The sequence below is a fragment of the Heterocephalus glaber genome, unplaced genomic scaffold (assembly GCF_053883595.1).
Source record: "Heterocephalus glaber isolate CG9 unplaced genomic scaffold, H.glaber_assembly_v1.0 deba00001577, whole genome shotgun sequence".
In the NCBI taxonomy this organism is placed as follows: domain Eukaryota; kingdom Metazoa; phylum Chordata; class Mammalia; order Rodentia; family Bathyergidae; genus Heterocephalus; species Heterocephalus glaber.
The window spans coordinates 29,676,931-29,697,601 of NW_028258358.1; the positions used below are offsets into that span (position 1 = coordinate 29,676,931).

The 20,671-nt window shown below is 42.7% G+C and overlaps 1 protein-coding gene across 11 annotated transcripts in view; it reads right to left on the reverse strand.

The window, feature by feature from the left end:
* The window catches only part of Abcc4 (ATP binding cassette subfamily C member 4 (PEL blood group)), a 251,526-nt gene that overhangs the window by 134,314 nt on the left and 96,541 nt on the right, over positions 1–20,671 (reverse strand). For 10 of the 11 annotated variants that reach the window (XM_087193012.1, XM_004870822.4, XM_004870821.3 and 7 more), the window contains 5 exons: positions 19,709–19,810; positions 15,812–15,901; positions 14,417–14,608; positions 1,730–1,824; positions 1,424–1,510 (listed from right to left, as the gene is read on the reverse strand). In XM_087193012.1, coding sequence (XP_087049138.1) covers positions 1,424–1,510; positions 1,730–1,824; positions 14,417–14,608; positions 15,812–15,901; positions 19,709–19,810 — 566 coding nt within the window. The remainder of the gene's footprint in view (positions 1–1,423; positions 1,511–1,729; positions 1,825–14,416; positions 14,609–15,811; positions 15,902–19,708; positions 19,811–20,671) is intronic. The other variant, XM_004870823.3, reaches the window with a different exon arrangement.

Here is a 20,671-nt window from a genome sequence, read left to right on the forward strand (position 1 = left end):
GGGTTCTGTTATGCTACAAAACACAGGACCGTACCATCAGCATTTCCACACATCTTTCTCCATAATCTGCTTGAGGGAGACTGGCTTGCTTGCTGCCATCTCAAGATCTCTGCCTTTACTATTCTTTTCACCAAAAGGAACTGTCACTCAATCTCAGCCTCCCCAAACCTCTCCAGCCAAGCCTGCAAGGCCACAGGCCACTCCTCACAAAGCCAGAACAAGATGATCCTCCAGATCTCAGCTGAGTGCCTAGAGCCACCTACTTCTCTGGCCCAGCACAGGCCCTCCTACACCAACACTCTCTATGCTGGAGTATGTTGCGCTTTCTTGAGCGTTTGCCTTGATATAATCCATGCAGAGAAAAATCTTTAGGGTAAAAATGAGATCTAAACTTCTCTGTCTCCTTTACTGCCCAGTGTGGGTCCTTAACTTCTCTGTGGCTTCCTGTCCCCTCCTTGGCCGACCAGGACGTGTTGCAGGGACATGTGGCAGAGCACCTATCTCAGCGCACACGGAATGGGTCCCATCAGTGCAGGTGAAAGGGCTCATCAGCCTTGCCAAGGTGAACCACATACAAGACTGGGGCACAGATCTGGATGCTGTTGATCAAGACCGAGTTCATGTGCTTTCAAAGGCCAGTTCAGAACACACAGCAAGTGTCCATCTGCCTATGTCAGGTTATAGTACACACTGAGAAGGCTCCAAAGTCTTCGACCTCACTGGCTCAATGGCTAAGCAGGAGCCAAAGAAAACAGAGTGCAGGAATACTGAGAAAGAGGAATTAATGCAGATCCTAGTGACCCAGCTCCACGTGCTAGCTAACCCCACCCCCACCCCAGCTGTGGCCTTGTGTGTTCATTCTGGTAAAAATCGGTGAAGTAAGCTCGTGAAACCACACTGATAGGGAACAAATCACTCTTAAATTCTAGACTTTACTAATCATTTCTAAACCTACAGGTTAATAAGCACAAACCAACAGGAATTTTCCCCACGAGGCCCTGAATTAATGCTGAAGACCCACTGCTCACACACCATACACAAACGACAGAGGAAAAGAACAGCCTAGCACCAAGCTGTAAATCCCATCCTTCAATTTAAAAATCATACATTTCTTATTCCTGAGGTCTGAATCCATCTACAGTGTCTTAGTTATCAATTGCGAGGAGCAAGGCAAACATTTGCAAAATCTGTCGCTATTTCTTAACTCATTAACACACGCGCAACTCTCTTCAACTCACTGGCATCAGCTTCTGGCTTTTCCTACCTTGACTTTGCATTCATGCAAAAGTTTTCTCTAAAATGGATGGGGGAGTGGGTCGAAGGATACAAGGCAGGTAGAGTCCTTGAAGTTAACAAAGCCTTCCCTGGCCCCACCAGAAGGGCTCCTGAATGCAGAAAAGACAAAAGATACAAGCGCGCTCACAGCTGAAACAGGTGCTTGCCGACTTCCGCGTCTACTGCACTGAGTGGGTCGTCCAGGAGGTAGATGTCAGCGTCTTGGTAGAGAGCCCTAGAAAGTGGAAGTGGTGTTAGAAGAATCCCTCTCACTCCCCAACGCTGTCCTGGGAACCACAGGGACAATCGACAGGATGTTCACTGTGAGCACCAGGGGATAACCCGAAACCAGGGCTTCCTGTGGGGTCCACATGCAGGGAGCCAGTTCCGCACGTTCCCAGCAGGGGAAGCCTTGGGAGAGGGACAGGCAGGCGGCTGCGCAAAGGCGATTTACCTAGCGAGGTTCACTCGTGCTTTCTGCCCTCCGCTCAGCGTGGCTCCCCGATCTCCGATCACAGTCAGATCCCCATCTTCCAAAATCTGTAAATCCTACAAGGAGCAAGAGAAGAGCAGGGGAAAAAGACCTAGAATGAGTGTGTCACTGTCATCCAGAAGTGCAGCAGAAAGCCTTCACAAGTAACACGTACTGGATCAGCGGCGAGGGCTGTCTTCCCATTTCAAATTGCAGCTTTGAACCTTTCTAAAAAATTCTCAGAGCATTTTAATACTGTAGCTTTTCACAGTATTTATATACCTATTTCAACAGATTCAACTTACTGAGCAGAAGCTGCAGGCCAGGCACAGTGATTTCAGCAGTGAAAGAGACGGAGTCCCTGCAGTCTCTGCGATGGGAGGCTGACAATGCAGTAAAAATTCACGCAAATGCATGTGGTGATAAGTATTAAAGAAAAAAAAGAAGCTAGTGCAGGGAGACAGAGCGTCCACTTTATATAGGGCGGTTAGCAAAGCCTCTGATCGAGGGAGTTTAGCTGCAGACCCATTGGAGGGTGAGGTGGACCGGCACAGACTGGGAAAAGGGGGACTATGTAGAAGGGGCAAGTAAGTGGAAAGACCACGGGGCACATGCATGCCCAGGATGTGCAAAGCAGAGCAACTCTGCGGCCTACGATTCTGGAGCCAAGTGAGGTGTTGGAGGCCAGAGGGGCCATACTTTCACCTCCAGCAAAACGGTGAGAATGATGCAGCGTGGATTGGGTTGTTGAAAGAATCACTCCTCTCTCTTTGCAGAAAAGAGGTGCAAGGACAACACAAGGTAGAAGCTGTCACAACAATGGTGGGGAGAGAGGTCCGTGGCTGGACTTGAGTGGGAGCAGGGGAAAGGAGCAGACTTGGTCACACTCCGGACGTGTTCTGAAGGTGGAGCCTTTCACACTGCTGACAGGCTGAGAGTGAGCAGCGAGTAGAGAGGAGGACGCTCTGCTCCTGGCCTGGGAGAGCACAGACTGAGCTGGGGGGGGGGGGGGGCTGCCAAGTTAGGGGATGAGTTCACTTATAACCAAACAGCTGCTGCTGCTGCTGCTGGACACACGGGCTTGAAAATCTGCGCTGAGGAAAGAACGCTGAGAGGGCTATCAGCAGGCATCCGACTTCGCAGGACATGGGATTTATTTTACCAAGGAACGGGTGCATCTTGCCTCACAAGCCATTTTGCTGATGCTACCTCAGCTTCCCACTTCTAGAGAAGCGATAACACAAACAGGGACACTTAAGGCACCATCCAGAGCGCCAGACAAAATCTACATGAGAAGAGCAGGAGGGGCAGCTTGCGCAAGGGAAACCAAAGGAAGAGAAACTGTCTTGCAGGGACACCAGGCAGATCAGCTTAGCTAAGGAGATTCTTGTTTTGTGGGGGCGGGGCAGCCTAAAAAACAGATAAATTACATTGGAGCATTATTTAAGAAGTAAACTGACAGGGTGCAAACCTTAACAAAAAGATGACCCCCCCAGTACCAAAAAAAAAGATGACAAGATGAGATAACCATCAGGTTGAAGATACGAAATATTCCATTAGAAATATTTATGCAATTGCCTAAAAGTATCAAAGACAAAGAGAAGTTGTTGTACATCAACTGGACATTCAGAAACATCAACCACAGACTCTGCAGCAATAGCCCCTATTGCAGATCTACCTTCATTTCTTTATCTCGACTTTGGCAAATTTGGGGACTAAGCACACACACACTGGGTTCCCCATGGAAAGCAAGTCCTCTGACCTCCCTGAGTCCTTGTCTACAAAATGTCCTGGAGAAAGAATAATTCCTAAACTCACAGGAGTCTGAGAGAATCAAAAGGGATACTTGTATGAACACCCTAGATCAGTGGTGGTGAACCTATGGCATGTGTGTTATTTTAAGACAAAAGATGTTAATGTATGAGTTGGTTTTTGCAGTATTCAGGTTTAATTGCAGTCTTGGCACCTTTTGATACATAAGTGGGTTTTGAGTTGCAGTTTGGGCAGTCAGTCTCTAAAAGGTTCGCCATCACTGCCCTAGATAGATAGGAAAAGGACATGAATTAACTGCAAACTGATGACTGGTCCAAACAACAGTGGGACACCATCAGAGAATCCAGAGAGAATGAAACTCTTTCTACTACAACCCTCCCCCGACAGCTCAGAGACACAGCCATACACAGAGCTTCCGACATACGCAAAGCTGACTTGTACTGCATCAGAGGAAAAAGCAACAATCCCCATTATGAAAATGTGTTATATTTCATAGTTTTCTCATTGAGTTCAGAAGTGGACACCATATCTTGTTTAGTTCTCATGAGAAAACTTGAGCTGTCTGTGGTTCCCCCACCCCACCCCACCCCAGGGGATCGAACTCAGGACCTTGCACTTTCGAAGCAGGCACGGTGCCACTGAGCTACAACCCCGGCCAACTTGAGCTGTTTTAAGTCAAGTTTCCAGCCTCCAACCCCACACACATTGCTTCCAGGGCCTCTGTTTCATCCTGATAGTCTCTGTTATATGTTCTGCTTAATTTCTGAGCCTTGATTTTATGTTGCTTTGTTTTATTTCTCAAAGTAGCATAAGGATGTAGCACAGCAGTCTTAGCCATTTTCTGAAAAGGAATTAAAATCTCTTTCAGCTAGGTGTAGTAGCAGATGCCTGTAATGTCAGGCTCTGGCAGGCTGAGAAGGATCACAAGTCCAACTCCAGCCTGGACAATTTAATGACTTAGCAAGACCCTGTCCCCAAATTTAAAAAAATTTTAAAGGGTAGGGACATAGCTCAATGCTAAGGTTCTGGGTTCAATCCCCAGTACCATCTCTCTCTCATTCAGCAAAGTTAGAAAACAAGAAATGACTGGAAGACTGACAAAGAACTGTGAGTACAGCTCCAAGTGCTGTTGACTCAGCAAACTATTTAGACAAGCCTTTGACAGGGAAAACACCTCAAAGGTTTCAAAATAAAGTCTGAGCCAGGCTCATTTCCTGGACTTAATCTTTGGTTTGGTAAAAGGAAAAGCATGACATAAATGTAGGTGACAAGGGTCCCCACTGACAGGACATTTTACATTAGCAACCCTCTCCATAAAATTAAGCCAATTATTTCATCTCCAACTGCTTTCCTGGAAAAGCACACAGGTAACTAGAGGACAACCAAGAAGTGGCTCTGCTGGTTTGATGTCATCAGGCAGAGACGTATCAAATGCACTTTCAGCGTGGTGCACATTCTACTGAGGAGTCATTGTGATGAGTCCTGAAAGCCAGAAGAACTGGATCCCAGCACCTCTGCTCACAGCCGTTCTTCCAGATGGAACTTCCCCTCCTTCATAGCCTGTCAGTTACCTCCCCATCCTTCCAGGTCCACCCCACTCTCTCTTCTACGAAAACATCCTGTTCCACTAGTCAGAAATCATCCCTCTGACTATAGGCTTCCTAAGCCTTTGTTTAAATTTCTCAAAAAGTACCTGCCTTATTCTGGGTCATAGCGTTTACGCTTCTGTTGCTAAGCTCCTGGATGGTGAGAACTATGCACCAAGCACTGGTCTCCATGCCCGACTTTTCCTCTAATCCTCACCACAACTGGCATAGTAAATACTGGCCCATTTCACAGAGGAGGAAGTGGTGGCCAAGTGAGGGTTTGGAACTGGGCTGAGGCCTCTCAGGGATTATAAAGAAGAGATGGAACGTTAACCAAGCTCATCTGGGAACTGAGCATTTTATTATTCCATATTAGGCTGCCAAGTAGTTGCTGAAAGACATATTTAAAATAAAGGCAATACTACAGCAATTCAAACCTTGAAGGCCACTATATTCACACACAGATGTCAGTCTCCACTTTTAGATTCCTCTCTTGCATCCCTCTTGTACCCATTATTTCCTAATGTGTCATGAAGGACCCAATTGAGAGAAAAAATAAAAATGTAACAGTAATTATTCTGTAATTATCAGGACAAACTGAAAAGAAAATCTCCTTGTTGGTTGGAATCTGGCAAAAATGAGACAAAACTATAGCTTATAGGTGCCTCAGAGAGGTGATCTATGTGGAAAAACATTAAATGGATTTATTAATGCCACACGTCTGAAAAGTACTCGAGAGTTAAAGAATAATATATAGATGATTGTTGCACAATACATTCTTTTGTGTTTATGATGACAACAGCACAGTGGACCCACAAGTTCCAATGAGCCTGACATATAAACAACTTGAGTTACAATGGAATTTTAGTTTTAACTTATGAGCAAAGTCTTGAGTTAGGACCCAAATACCAGCCGCTTGTGCTTCCAGATGGTCTCAGATACAGATTTAACCCTCAAAGAGTTCTGAAAGGAACATTGCAACATCCTTTCCTGTGTGGGGTTCATTGAGAAATCCCGGGCCAATGTCTAAGGACACTGAGATCTGCCTGTACACAAGAGAGAGACTTTGAAGGCTGTGTAGAGGAGTCTGAGCCTCAATTGACCAACTTGAGTTACAACCAGCCCTCAGGAACGAATTGAGTTCCTAAGTCAAAGGTCCACTGTAATTTTACTGTTGGTCTATTAAGTTTCCTGCATAAAGTACCCACATATTATGGTTTACATTTAGAATGTCCCCTCAAAAACCGCATGTGTTCAGAGCTGGGGCTTTTGGAAGGTGAACTGATGGTAGGGGACAAATCCACTGATGAACCACAGCCCCATGTGCTGTCAGGAGATGGGGCCTGGTCGGGAGAGACGCACCATGGGGTGTTCGGCTCCCTCCTTAGCTCTCTGCTTCCAGGCTGCCAGATGTGAGCAGCTTTCCTCTCCAGACCCTTCCACCTTGCCCTTCTGGCCTTACAGCCAGCTGACTAACAGACTGAATGCTCAGAAAACCAGGAACCAAAATAAACCTCTCCTCCTTTAATCTGTGAGTGTTAGGGACAGTGTATCAGAGATAAAAAGAAACGACTAAGACACTAAATGCCAACTCAAACAGCAGAAGTTACATACCCAGACACATTCTAGTATGTCACAGTTTATCCAAAACTGGGGTTAAAATGAAAAGCTAGTATTTACAGGGAGCCTGTTATGTGCCAAGGAATCAGGTGCTTTAAATTCATAACTGTATTTCACATTCACAGCAGCCTTAATACTATTATCTCCATTTTACAGATGGAGAAAATAAGGCTTTGAAAAGTTCAGGCTATTAGCCAAAATGACACCCAATAAAGAGAAACAGACTGAATCCTAGAGCTGTCTGACTCCAGGGCTTTGGTCTCCAACCACGACCCTAAAGCATTTACACTGGTAGCTTGTTTCCTGAGGCTGTGTACAATGTCACTTTAAATACGTAATCAGCCTAAATGGGAATTATTACTTCATATCTCATTTTTGATCTCAGAAATGTTTTCAGCTCAATGAACTTAAAAATTTGCTTTTTTTTCTTGGTTTTGTTTTGTTCTTCTTACAGATTGTTTTGAGAAAGAGGCTAAGGAGGAACTATAAAGAGAAACCCTTATCTTATCTTACCTTATTTGACCTGTTGCTTTAGAGAAAAGGACTACAATAATGACAAACAAGCCAGGTATGGTAGCACACTCCTGTAATTCAGGCACTCTGGGAGGCTGAGTAAGGAGGATGACAAATTTGAGCCCATCCCAGGCAGTTTAGTGAGACCCTGTCTCAAAATAAAAAATTTAAAAAATGGGGTGAGGATGCAGCTCAGTGTGAAGGCTCCGAGTTCAATCGCAATACTGAAAATACACACACACACACACACACACACACACACACGGTACCATATACCAAGAACCTGACATGTTTGTGTTTGGGTATTGCACACAGGTAACCCCTGTAGTCTGCACCATCAACCCATATTTCTCCCATTTAATAAGAAGGAAATTGAGGCAAACACTCCTGGATTCCAGGAGTAGAAAGCAGGAAGCTTTTCTACGGCATGTGTAGTCTGTGTACCTACTGGCCAAAATAATTCCAGGAAGCTCCTAGTATCTGTGGCCACCTTATGTCCGCCCATTAATACATGGATTTTAAAAAAGGTCACTCATTTCTCACACAAAGAAGTAGACATAGCAAATAAACATATGAAAAAGATGGTCAACATCACTGGTCATTCGAGAGATGCAAATGAAAACAACACTGAGACTCCACCTCACTCCAAAAAGAATGGCTGCTGTCATGAAATCAACCAATGACAAATGCTGGCAGGGCTGTGGGGAAAGAGGAACCCTGCTCCACTGCTGGTGGGAGTGTAGACTGGTGCAACCACTGTGGAAATCAGTATGGAGATACCTCAAAGAACTAGGACTGGAAGTCCCATTTGACCCAGCTATTCCCCTGCTGGGGATCTTCCCCAAAGAATTAAAAGAATCATACTACAGTGATATATGTGCACCCATGTTCATAGCAGCACAATTTGTAATAGCTACAACTTGGAAACAGCCCAAATGCCCATCAACTGGAGACTGGATCAAGAAAATGTGGCTTTTTTAATAAAATGGAGTACCACTCAGCCATCAAAAATGAGAAATTAGAGACATTTATTGCTAAATGGATGCACATTGAAGCGATACTCTTAAGTGAAATAAACAGGACACACGTGTAAATACCGAATAGTTTCTCTGGTGTGAGAAACTGAAAGTGTAAATAAGGACTAAAAGGTATAATAGATAATGTGAAACAGGAAGAAAAGGGGCAAAGGGGAAGGGGAAGTGGGAGGGCTAGGGGAAAGGAAAGAAGGGAGTGGAATTAATATGAGAAAATGAAAAAAAGGAAACAAAGTCTTTGTAAATATGGAGGGATGGAGGGGTTGAAGGGAGGGCAGAGGAAGGGGGAAAAATAAGAACCAAGAGAGTATGTAAAGGTGCATATCTCCAATGATGAATGTCATTATATTGTACACCTAAAATGTACCAATAAAAAGGATATACAAAGAAAAAAAAAGTCACTAAGAATCTTCAAGGCGTTAAGTGGTTTTCTGGTAAAGAACTTGCTGCTTTCTTACTAAACAGAGTCACACACAGCACTTCAGAACCACAGCAAAACTTCTTGGAAACCATTTAAATCACTGTTCTCCTTCTGAAGCAGAAACACCAGAATCCACATCAAGAAAACATGAAGGCATATCCAAAGTAATAATGAGCAAATGTCGAAGCCAGGCAGGCAGTCCAGTGCCTATATGCAGGGGGTGAGAATGAATGCAGGGAGCCCTCATGCCATGCAGCAGAACAGGATAACAGCCCAAGTTCATAAACAACACACATCACCATCCTCAAGCCTACTGTGCAGCCCAGCCTTTGGGGGCCCCATTGGCACTGGAGTCTGTGTGCCGTACAGACAGCCTGAGGTGGCCAAAGCCCCAGACACTGTCCGTGTTACTGGTGCAGTCCTCCCAGATGGCTGTGGGAGACACTAAGAACCTGCTTTCCTGCACAGATGCTCAAAGGAGGGGAGGAAGAGACAGTGCCAGGCTTCCCTGAGAATATAAAGTCTCGTGTGGGCATCAGGAGTGGAGCCTGACTAAGGTTAAAAGGTAACACGAGATCCATTCTGTCCATGTTCACCTTCATCAATCTCCAACCATTCAAATAATTTTGCCTTGCAAACATCCTCATTTGAGATGGGGAAGGGAACGGGGGTGGAACCTGGAGTCATGAAGATAGGTACTTAAACTTGATCTGCAAGTGATTAGTGAGTTCCTTCACCTCTCCAGACCCCAACTTGACCAAATGAGGATAGTGACAACAAAGACAGTAGCTCTTGTTTGTTTTGTTTTTTGTTTTAGGACCTTGAGATGCCAGTAGAAGGAAGGAAATTATAATGATCAGAGCAGAAAGCAGTGAAATGGAGATTTAAAAGCAAAAAAAGAATGAGTTGGAGAGCAGGTATCTAAAAAGAATAAACAAAATAGATAAACCATCAGCCAATCTTACCAAAAAAAAAAAAAAGAAAAAGGAAAGAAAAGAACTCAAATCAATGCAATTAGAAATGAAAAAAGGCACACCGGGGATTTTGCTCAGTGGTGCCATAGCCTGGCTCCGCAAGCACAAGGTCCTGTGTTGGATCACATGGACACTGCCAAAGCCAAAAATATTATTATCAGTTATTTCTCAAATCTGTACAACAATAAATTGGAGATTTCAGAAGAAATGGATAGATTCCTAGATACAAAAAAACTACCGAAACTGAACCAAGAAGATTTAAAAACTCTGAATTATCCAGTAACAGGCAATGAAATTGCAACAGTATTAAAAAAATCTACCAAATAAGAAAAGCCCAGGTCCTCATGGATTTACTGCTGAATTCTACAAGAACTTCAGGAAGATCTAACACTAATCCTCTTCAAACTCTTTAATGAAACTGAAAGGGAAGGAAGAGTCCCAAAGTCATTTCTGAAAGCTAGCATTACCAATTCCAAAACCAGACAAAGATCAGCCAAAAAAGAAAACTTCAGGCCAAACTCTCTCATGAATATAGGTGCAAAATTCCTCAACAAGCTGCTGGTAAACTGAATGTAACAAATTATCAAAAAAAAAGGAGCCAGGGACTTAGCTCAGTGGTTCCGCTGCCTGCCTCACAAGTGCAAGGACCCAAGTTCGATCCCCAGTGCCAAAAAGCAAAAACAGAACTAAATTATCAAAAAAAAGACCACACATCATGACCAAGTAGGCTTTATTCCAGAAATGCAAGGATGGTTCAACATACACAAATCAATAAATGTAATATAGGGGCCAGGGATTTAGCTCAGTGGTTCCGCCGCCTGTCTTGCAAGTGGAAGGATCCGAGTTCGATCCCCAGTGCCAAAAAATAAATAAATAAATAAATAAATGTAACACATCACATAAAACAGAACCAAGGACAAAAATTACATGATCACCTCAATAGATACAGAAAAGGCCTCTGACAAAATCCAACATCTATTCATGATAAAAAAAAATCCTAAAAAGAAAATAGGTATAGAAAGACTTTATCTCAATCTGATAAAAGCCATTTATGACAAACCTACTACCAACATCATATTAAATAGGCAAAAAAAGGAAAGCTTTCCTTCTAAAATCAGGAATAAGACAAGGATGTCCACAGGCACCATTTCTGTTCAGCATAGTCCTCAAAACATTAGTCAGAGCAATCACGCAAGAGAAAGAAATAAAAGGGGTATGTATAGCAAAGAAGAGGTCCGATTATTATATTTACAGATGACATGATCCTCTGCATAGAAGACCAAAAACTTCTATCAAAAGACTACTAGAATAAATAACCTAATTCTGCAATGTAGCAAGATACAAAATCAACACACAAAAATCAATAGTACTCCTGTATACCAATAATGAACTCACTGAGAAAGAAATTTGGAAAACAATGCTATTCACAATAGCATCACAAAAAATTAAATACTTAGGAATTAACCTAACCAAGGAAGTGAAAGGCCTACAACAAGAACTACAGTACTCTGAAAAAGGAGAGCAAGGAGGACACCACAAAACAGAAAGCTATATGCTGGTCCCGGATAGGCAAAACCAATATATTCAAAATGGTCATACTTCCAAAACTGATATATACAGATTTAATACAATCTCAATCAAAATACTACAAGCATTCCTCATAGAACTAGAGAAAACAATCCTAAAATTTATATGGAACCAGAAGAGACACAGAATAGCTAAAGTATCCTAGGTAACAAGAGAAAAGCAGGAGGCATCACAATCCCAGATTTGAAGTTATGCTACAAAGCTACAGTGATAAAATAGCACGGTACTGACACAAAAACACACATGTAAATCAATGTAACAGAACAGAGGATACAGAAACAACCCCAGACACATTCAAGTGTCTAATCTTTGACAAAGGGGCCAAAAACATACACTAAAGGAAAAACAGCCTCTTTAATAAATAGCACTAGGAAATTGGCTATCTACACGCAGAAGATTGAATCTAGACCCATATGTCTCACTACGTGCTAATCTAAAATCAAAATGGATCAAAAGATCTAAATGTTAAAACAGAAACACTTAATCTGCAAAAAGATAAAATAGGTAAAGCTCTTGACATAGGCATAGGTAAGGACTTTCTGAACAGAATCCTATTAGCACAAGAGGTAGCACCAAGAAAAAAATGAATGGAACCATATCAAATTAAAAAGCTTCTTCACAACAAAGGAAACAACCAACAGAGTGAAGAGAAAACCTACAGAATGGGAAGAAAATTTTCTTGCCAGCTTTTTCTCAGACAGAGGAGCACCTAGAATATATAAAGAGCTTTTAAAAAATGGGCATCTGAAACGAACAGACACTTTTCAAATGAAGTACAAATAGCAAATAAATATATGAAAAAATATTCAACATCACTGGTCATTTGAGAAATGAAAATTTAGAAACACTGAGATTCCATCTCACTCCAGAAAGAATGGCTATCATCAAGAAATCAACCAACAATACATGCTGGCAAGGCTGGCGGGGCAGGGGGGTCCTCACATTGTTGGTGGGAGTGCAAACTGGTGCGACTACTATGGAAATCAATATGGAGATTCCTCAAAACACTAAAAAGAAATTCCATTTGACCCAGCTCTTCCCCTTCTAGGTATCTTCCGGAAAGAGTTAAAGACATCATATTACAGTGATGCATGCACACCCCTATCAATAGCAGCAGAATTCACTACAGCAAAATCTTGGAAGCAGCCTATATGTCTATCAACAGATGAACAGATAAAGAAAATGTGGTATTTACAAACAGTGGAGTACTACTCTGCCATAAAGGTTAAACCTGAGGCATTTGTAGGAAAACAGATGTACCTTGAGATCATGATGTTAAATGAAATAAGTGAGACACACAAGCTTAAACGCCACATGGTTTCTCTTCTACGAGAAACCCCAAATATAAATAAAGAGAAAAATAAAAGATAATAAGGAAGTAGAGAGACAGATTTTCCAGGTGGGCAGGGGATTGAGAGATGGAGGGAGAGTGGCGAGAGGGAGGGAGGGAAAAGGAATGAGGAAATCTAGATGTGCTGTGCATGTACCAGCTCTCCAGGAGAAACGTAATCGTTCCGCAATGGACACAGGCACTGATAAAGATAAAACCTGAAAATGAGTGACTGGGAAATTATGGTAGAAGACTGAAAATTCATATGCTTTGTGTGCACATATATGTGTGAAAAAGAGACAATGACGGGGGGTAGGAGCTAATTATTACTGTTCTCCACTGGCCTCCCCCTTCTTCTCTTGCCCAGTGGATACAGCATTTCATACAAATCTAGCTCTTCATTGCTGACTTAATACCATTTATGAAAACACATCATCTCTCATTCACAACAACCTAGGAGAGGGCAATCAAAGTCCATTAAACAAGCAATTATTTTTTTGTCCACATCATCATAAAGTGCTACTCACCAATACAATCTGTGATATGCGAGCCATTGTTCAGGGAAAATTATGCTTTCCCCACAAAGCTGGCTAGGGGCCTTTGACATCCCACCTTTGAAAATTTGTCCAGCCTTTTCCAAAGTACAAAAGAACAGCTGGATATCTGGCCACACTGAGCAGACCCCGTGGAGAGTCCTTTAGTGCCATTATTTGCCAAGTTTTATAATCCAAAGAAGGTAACAGTATTTATCAGTATTTGCCTTTTGTCCTCTCGCTAACTTGCATCCTCCTATCAGATAAGTTCAGGTTTCTTCAATCATCCACTGATTTTATTTTACTGAAATCCCATTGTTCAGTAAAACAGTTCATCTTCCATTTTCTGTGAAACTCAAATGTCATTTCTAAAAACATTTTTTCTCTTGGAGAAATAATGCAGTACAAAGAAGAAATTTTGAAGTCTTTCATTTTCTTTAAAAAGTAAAGTATGAATTGAAAATAATGTCGGGAGCGAAGTGTAAGGATCAAAAATCCCAACAGGGGCCGGGGATTTAGCTCAGTGGTTTCGCCGCCTGCTGCGCAAGCGCAAGGACCTGAGTTTGATCCCCGGTACCAAAAAAAAAAAAAAAAAACCCCAACAGCTAGGTGAGAGACACCGATCTTATCAGGAGGTGGACACAAACCAGTGGATGACCAAGTTTCTTACTGAGATTCTTAAAACCCTATACACACTGACTATAGAAAGCTGATGTATCAGGCCCAGAATCTAGCTCAGTGGTTTCGATGCCTGCCTCGCAAGCACAAGGTCCCAAGTTCGATCCCTGGTACCAGAAAAAAAAAAAAAAAAAGAAAGCTGATGCATCAAGGACTTTTCTCATTTCATTAGGTGTAATTTTTTTCAAAGAGATTCTTATCTTTTAAAGACTAATAAATGAAATCCATAAGTGCTGGAGAATCATCTGGGGTGTGGCAGGCTGGGTGGGGCGCCAATGACACAGCCTGGCCACCAGGTAGCCGTGGCTGAAACCAGGCAATGGGTACACGAGGGCTCTGTATTCTGTTCTCCACACTTCAGCAAATTTTGGTAACTGTCCCATTTTAAAAACAAGTTAAATGTGAACAGAACTTCACAAAACCTAAATAAATCCCCCAAAACTGCATCCTATGAATGTCTTTGTCACAACAGGGCTAAAGCAATATGCGAGTGTGTTTTCCCACAGGACTAGTTTCAAGTATTATAACATTCAAAAGTCTCTCAAAATAAACTTGTAGTTTAAACTACCAATAATACTACTGGAAATTGGAGTCTATGAAAGTCAAACGTCATCACTCACCTTTTTCAAAGCACAAGCCTTTATTACTTTTTCATACAGTTCTTTTTCATACTTCTTCCCAAATAAAATATTACTCCTCACGGTTCCAGAAAACACCCAGGGCTGCTGGGAAACATAGGCGATTTTCCCGTGCACAGTGACTAGCCCCTGACTCGGGGGTAGCTCCCCGAGCACGGCGCTCAACAGTGAAGACTGAAAGAGAGTGTAAAACACATGTGCAGTCAGCGCACAGAACAGGGCAAAGGGTACACTGTGGCCTGGCCCCGCCTGGCAGTCTGACCAACACTAGGTCTGTCTCTCATTTAAAATAAGATGAGGCACAGCACTAGAAGTTGCAATAAAACATTGAAAATATCAAAAAATTGGTCAATGTAAATAAACACTATTGTTTAATAAAGAATATTAACAAAATAGAAAATGGCAGGCTACTCTGCTCAAAGTTTCCCCCAAGCGGAATGCTACACTGGATTGCTATACGTAATTAAGAATGACACAGGTAATTAAGAATGTCTGTAGTAACACCAAGGCCTCACAGGATACAGATTCCATATATCCAATACTGGATGTAGCTGCTACCGTACCCAGGTATCCCTGACCTTCACCAAATACTTGTTCCAGAAAAGCTATGCATACATAATGCACCCAACGCACTATGGGAGGGTTTGATTTAAAGGAATTCTGAAAAGCAAAAATCATACAAGGAAGTGATCACCCTATCATTTACATAGCTAATTTTGGGATTTCCATACTTTGTTGCTTAAGAATGCACAAGACTAAACGTGCATGCATGTTTCCTTCAAGACTTTTACAGCGTGTAGATGTGACGTGTCTGTGCCTACCGCAATCAGCGTGCTTACAACACAGAACTGAAACCATCTCTTTGTCCTTCTGTCTCACCCCAGAACCTTGATCTTCTGAAGGGCAGAGCCCGGCACAGAGTCTGGCTCCTGTGTTGCTCCAAACAGCACCAAGTATGGCTGTATTTTTACCAAATGTGCACTGGCATGACTTGGTAAGTCATATGAAGAGATGTTTAACACTGGACAACTCCAGGTACTGGGTTGCATCTAAAGTTTACTCTGACAAAAAAAGATCCCTGCTTCCTCAGTCATTCCAAGCTGAATAGCAGACACCTAAATAATTTCCTTCAATGCCATATCCAACTTCTGGACTGGGAGCTCCCAATTGTATAACTTCAAGCACCAAGAAAAACACAATTCACAACACCCGGATTCCTTTGGTCATGGAATCTTCTTGCAAAACTAAGAGGCCGTAGAACACACTGGGAAATGCTGTTCCAGATACACTTGATTCACAAAGCTTCAGGCTCAACTCCAAGAATTTAACCTGAGATGTGATGTCGCATAAAGCTGCCAAAAGGCTCTGTAAACTTACCTTGCCTGCTCCCACCGGACCGACCACAGCTAACAATTCTCCAGGTCTGACAGTGAAGGAAAGGCTTCGGAGGGTTGGGGTTTCCAATGCCTACAAATTAAAGGTTACAAAATGTGTCTACTTTACTAAAGTAGCACCAGTCACTTCTAAAAGTACAGAAATTAAAGCAATAGTCATTGATACCTGAAAACAACCCTCATCTTTCCTTTTTCTATTTTAAGATACTGTGCCCTAGTATCTTTTTCATCCAGTCACATTTCCTTGTGGGGCCTAAAGCAATTCTAACTAGTACTTAAGGAAAGCCCATGCCCTAACCCCGTATTATAATATTCTTAACAGAATATCCAGTTTGCAAGGTAAAATCATTTATAAGTTCTCATTGTGACCCTTGGTTGTAATCTATCTCATTAATATCCACAAGATGGCAGCGTAACTATACGGCATGCCCAACCTTTTGCTGATAAACAATTTGAAATCGTCACTAGCCATTCCATTTTCAATTGACAAAGAATGAATCTCAGCAAAGCTCAGCAAGTAAGAAGGCACATTATATTATGAAGTCACTCTTAGCAAATGAACTTCAAATGATGGCCAATGCTGTAACCAGAGCTCTAATTTAATAATAAAAATAAGAAATTAAATCCACTATAGGATTGTGGATCAAAGTAATAAAGTCTCAGTTTTATGTTTGTCATGTGCATTACCTATCATGGCTAAACACGGCTAATATAGTACTTCTACAAATACCATGGAGGCACGAACTACAACACATAGTCCAACACAAGGGGTAGGTAGGGATAAAGCACTAGTAATATTACCAGAAAGCACAATCCTGAAAATCTCTAAATACTAAAAAGAGTTAAGACTATATGTGTATGTATGCGTATAATTACATAATATATATGTCATATATAAAATCATATTATATGTCATATATATCCTTAATCAGAAAATCCTAAATCTAAAGCTTTTTTTTTTTTGGTACTGGGGATCGAACTCAGATCCTTGCACCTGCAAGGCAGGCAGCAGAACCACTGAGCTAAATCCCCGGCCCTAAATCTAAAACTTTTGACATGCCAAGTATAGAATTCCACATGTACCCTCATTGTATAAAATTATCTTTAGGTTACATGTGCAAGGTGTAAATGAAATGCAAATGACTTTTGTATTAGGCCTGGGTCCTCAAGATACACAGTACATACATGAAAATACTTCAAAATCTGAAAATATTCAAAATGGGAAACACTTCTGGTCCCAAGCATTTCAGATAAGGGATATTCAACCTGTACTAAATTTTAAGAAAATTCTCAATAATTGCTAATGTCACAACAATATTCTTCTATAGTTTCTCAGTTCAATTCATTCTTTAAAGAGACCAAATCTAATTTACCTCTTATACAAAGAATTTCCAAATATTACACACTGAACTGAGAGATGAAAGTGTTAGGAGGAGAGGAATTTAGTAGAGCATGATAAACTAAAATGAGGTTTGCTTTTCCCATTCAATCTCAATAAGTCCTTCAAATTACCTATCCTTTAAGCAAAATTCAGGTAGCATAAGTAAGGAAAAGAATGCTTGTGCCGGTTAATCTTGACTATCACCTTGACTGGATTAAGACCTCTGAAGAGGTGACAGGATGGGGAGGGAACTAACTTCATCACTGGTGAATCTATTGAAGAGTTTATAGCTGAGTGGGCTCTTAGGAGGTGGGGCCTACTTAGGGAAGGTGGGTCATAGGTGTGTGATCTTGTATATCTGGTCCCTGGCCCCTCCCTCTCTGGCTCTTCCTCTGCTTTCTGCTTTTTCAGATGCCATGAGTTGAGCAGCTTTCCTCTCCAGTGCTCTTCCGCCATGATGTTTCTGCCGAGGAGCCAATCAGCCATTGCCTGGAACCTCTGAAACTGTGAGTCAAAATAAACCTCTCCTCCTTTAATGTGGGAGTGTCAGTGGGAAAGTTAATCAATACAAAGGTTTTTAATTGAGAGTACAGAACCTTAATAGTAGTCATCACAAACCACAGAAAGTTTTTTTCCAAATCCACATTTCTGACAGAAAAATGCTGGTGGTAACTATTGAAAGTGAAGTTTAAAAGCTGCTATTTGGAGATTAATCTGAAGGGGCTTTCTTCCCACAGTTACAATCCCCATCTGTATGTCCCGAGGTGCATCTGAGAGTCTTTGTCAGTTGTTACCCATGGCTGAGGATCTAACAAATTTTCTGGGCCCCAAACCATTTGTAAGGCATTCTTGTAAAAGGTTAGAATCCTGCACAACACACTGTGGGATGTCTTCTTCCACATCATAGAAAAAGATGATCAAGCATGAAATCAAAGGCAATTCAACCTGTTGATCTCTAGACAAAGAATTCTTTAAAAATCAATCTGGCATCCCCAAAGGGCACCACGTCCTGGGTCAGGGAAGACTCCTGTACATGACCTGTCTGCGAGCAACAGCCACTCCTCAGTTTCTCTGCAGGGCAGAGGTTCCAGCCCCCATGCAGGAGACTCAGGGCAGAGCACTGCTCCACTGTAACCAGAAGGGGGCAGCATTCAATAGCTCCCTCACACTGATGCAGGCTTGGAGAAGTCTCAGTCTGAGCAGGAAAGGCAAGTGTGAGGCACCGGTCAACAATGCTGTCCCTGGGGAGATGAGGAGGTCCCATGGGACCAGGAACTGTAAAGCCTGGATTGAGTTTATCACTGAGATCTGGGTTGGGGAGACTTTCCCCAATACCCAGCTGGGCCTCTGGTGTGGCTGTGACAGAGCCAGTGTTGCTCCCATCTCCCACACAGCACGCTCTTCATTCTACCTCAGCTTCTCTCCAAAACCCCAGGGTCTGCACTGGGCCCTGCCCCTAAGGAATCTCACCCCTCAATGCACATGACCGGAAGCTCCCCTGGACTGCGAAAGAGCACTGCTCTTCACTCAGCTCCTGGCTTCCGCTCCCCATCACCCTTCCACAAAGCACACTGCCAGACGCTCCTCCAGCTCAAGTTCAAGCTCAGCCAGAGAGTGGTGAGGTCTGAGGCTGGGAGGCAGAAGAGGGGAGCAGTCTGCCCGAGCAGCTTCTGCAGTCCCTGCTCCCAGAACAGGAGCCCTGAGAGACGCTCCCTGTCGCCCTAGGGGTGGGAACACGTGGCTTCTTGCCACTGCCAATCCCAGGGTGGCCTCACCCACACCGCCTCCTCCTCTTTTGCTCTTTTATCGCCTAGGTAACAAATTCTCAGCAAGAAATTCCCTCTCCCATTTTGTTTCCCAGACTAATCCAGACTGAGAGAGGAAGTTCCATACATGGGCCAGGAGCTCCAAAACGGAAGCCCTTGAAGCAGCAGAGAAAGGGGGACGTGCAGAGTCCGCCACTCAGCACTCGGTGATCCTGCTGTTCTTCCCATTTTCCCAGATGTCCTAAGCAAACCAAGTGTGGGAAAAACCCTGTGGCCTCGCCTGTTTTACCTGTCTACTCGGTGCATGGTGAATCCCTTCAGTTAAAAATCCAGGGGGTTGGCCTGTTGCCTGCTCCCTGTCCGGGGCTGGCACCAAAGGGGCTGGCACGGGATAAGGGAGACCCACCCCCCTCCCTAGCAAAAAAATTTTTGAAAAGGAGATAAAGAGCAACTTGTCCAACCCTTTAGGCTGATTTTATACTTCCTTATTATGGATTGCAAACTTTCCTCCTGATTTTGAGAGTTTTTATAACATGTGCCAAATAAATGAGCAAGTCTCATTTTATTTTTTATTTTGAGGGGGGGGTACCAGGGATCGAACTCAGGACCTTGCACCTGCAAGGCAGGCAGTCTCATTTTATATAATATGTAAAATCTCTATAATCTATTAATAATAATCAGTGTCATCCACTATCTTTTGGAAGCCATGACTTTATAATGTAGGATTTGTTACCTTATCCCAGAAAGCAGTGAAATCTTGGACATGCACTATCGTTTTGCCATCTGCTGGCAGCTGAAGGCTGTGCTGTGATATCTCATCAAGTAACAGGAAGTTCTAAAGAAAAAGGAAAACCAGACTGTTTAAGCTGCAGAAACAAGCAAAACAGAAATCATTGCTTCTGTGGAAACTAATATAAAGCTCTATAAGCCCACTGATCATTTTACTTGCTGTATTTAAAGTATGGTCTCTGGTCTGCAAGGTGCTGGCTCAGTGGTAAAGCGCTAAATGTGGGCTTGATTCCCAGCACACAAAAGAGGCAGGCAGGGAGGGCTGATTTACATCAGAACATGCTCTATACTAACGGATTTGTATAGAAAGAGAGAAAGTTCATAGCCAGGAGGGAACTATCTTTGTAACTTTCTCAACAACTACACTGATTCTTTCCTAAAGGGAAAACAGGGTTCGAAAGTTGAACGAATGTCAACCCTGCACATCTTTACTATTTTGCTTTCGTGTAACAGTAAATGCAGGAATCGCCAAACAGTGATAAATATGTACTCAATCCCCATATGTGCCAAGCATCACACTAGAGGCCGGAAGCACGAAGATGAAGGCCACTCCTTGGGCTGCAGAAGTTGATTTGGGCCACAAGTCAGGAGGGAGCACAAGATCAGTGGCAGAGGTGGAAGGAACCCCCTAGCTCCACCCATCTGTCTGCCAGGTTCCCTGGCTGGGCACTCGGATTCATTCTGTTCTTCCCCTCTCTTGCTGAGTGTCAAATCAACCTACCACAACTTGTCACTATCAGTAAATCATCATTCTTAAAAACATGCTCTTATTTGGTTAAGTTTCAGTCTCTTAAAAAGTATTTTCTAAGCATCTTTTCACAATCGCTTCTCCTTTCTCTTTGGTAAATATCCTGTCCTTGGCAGCAGCAATGTCATATCTTCCACCACCTGCTACTTTCTACACTAG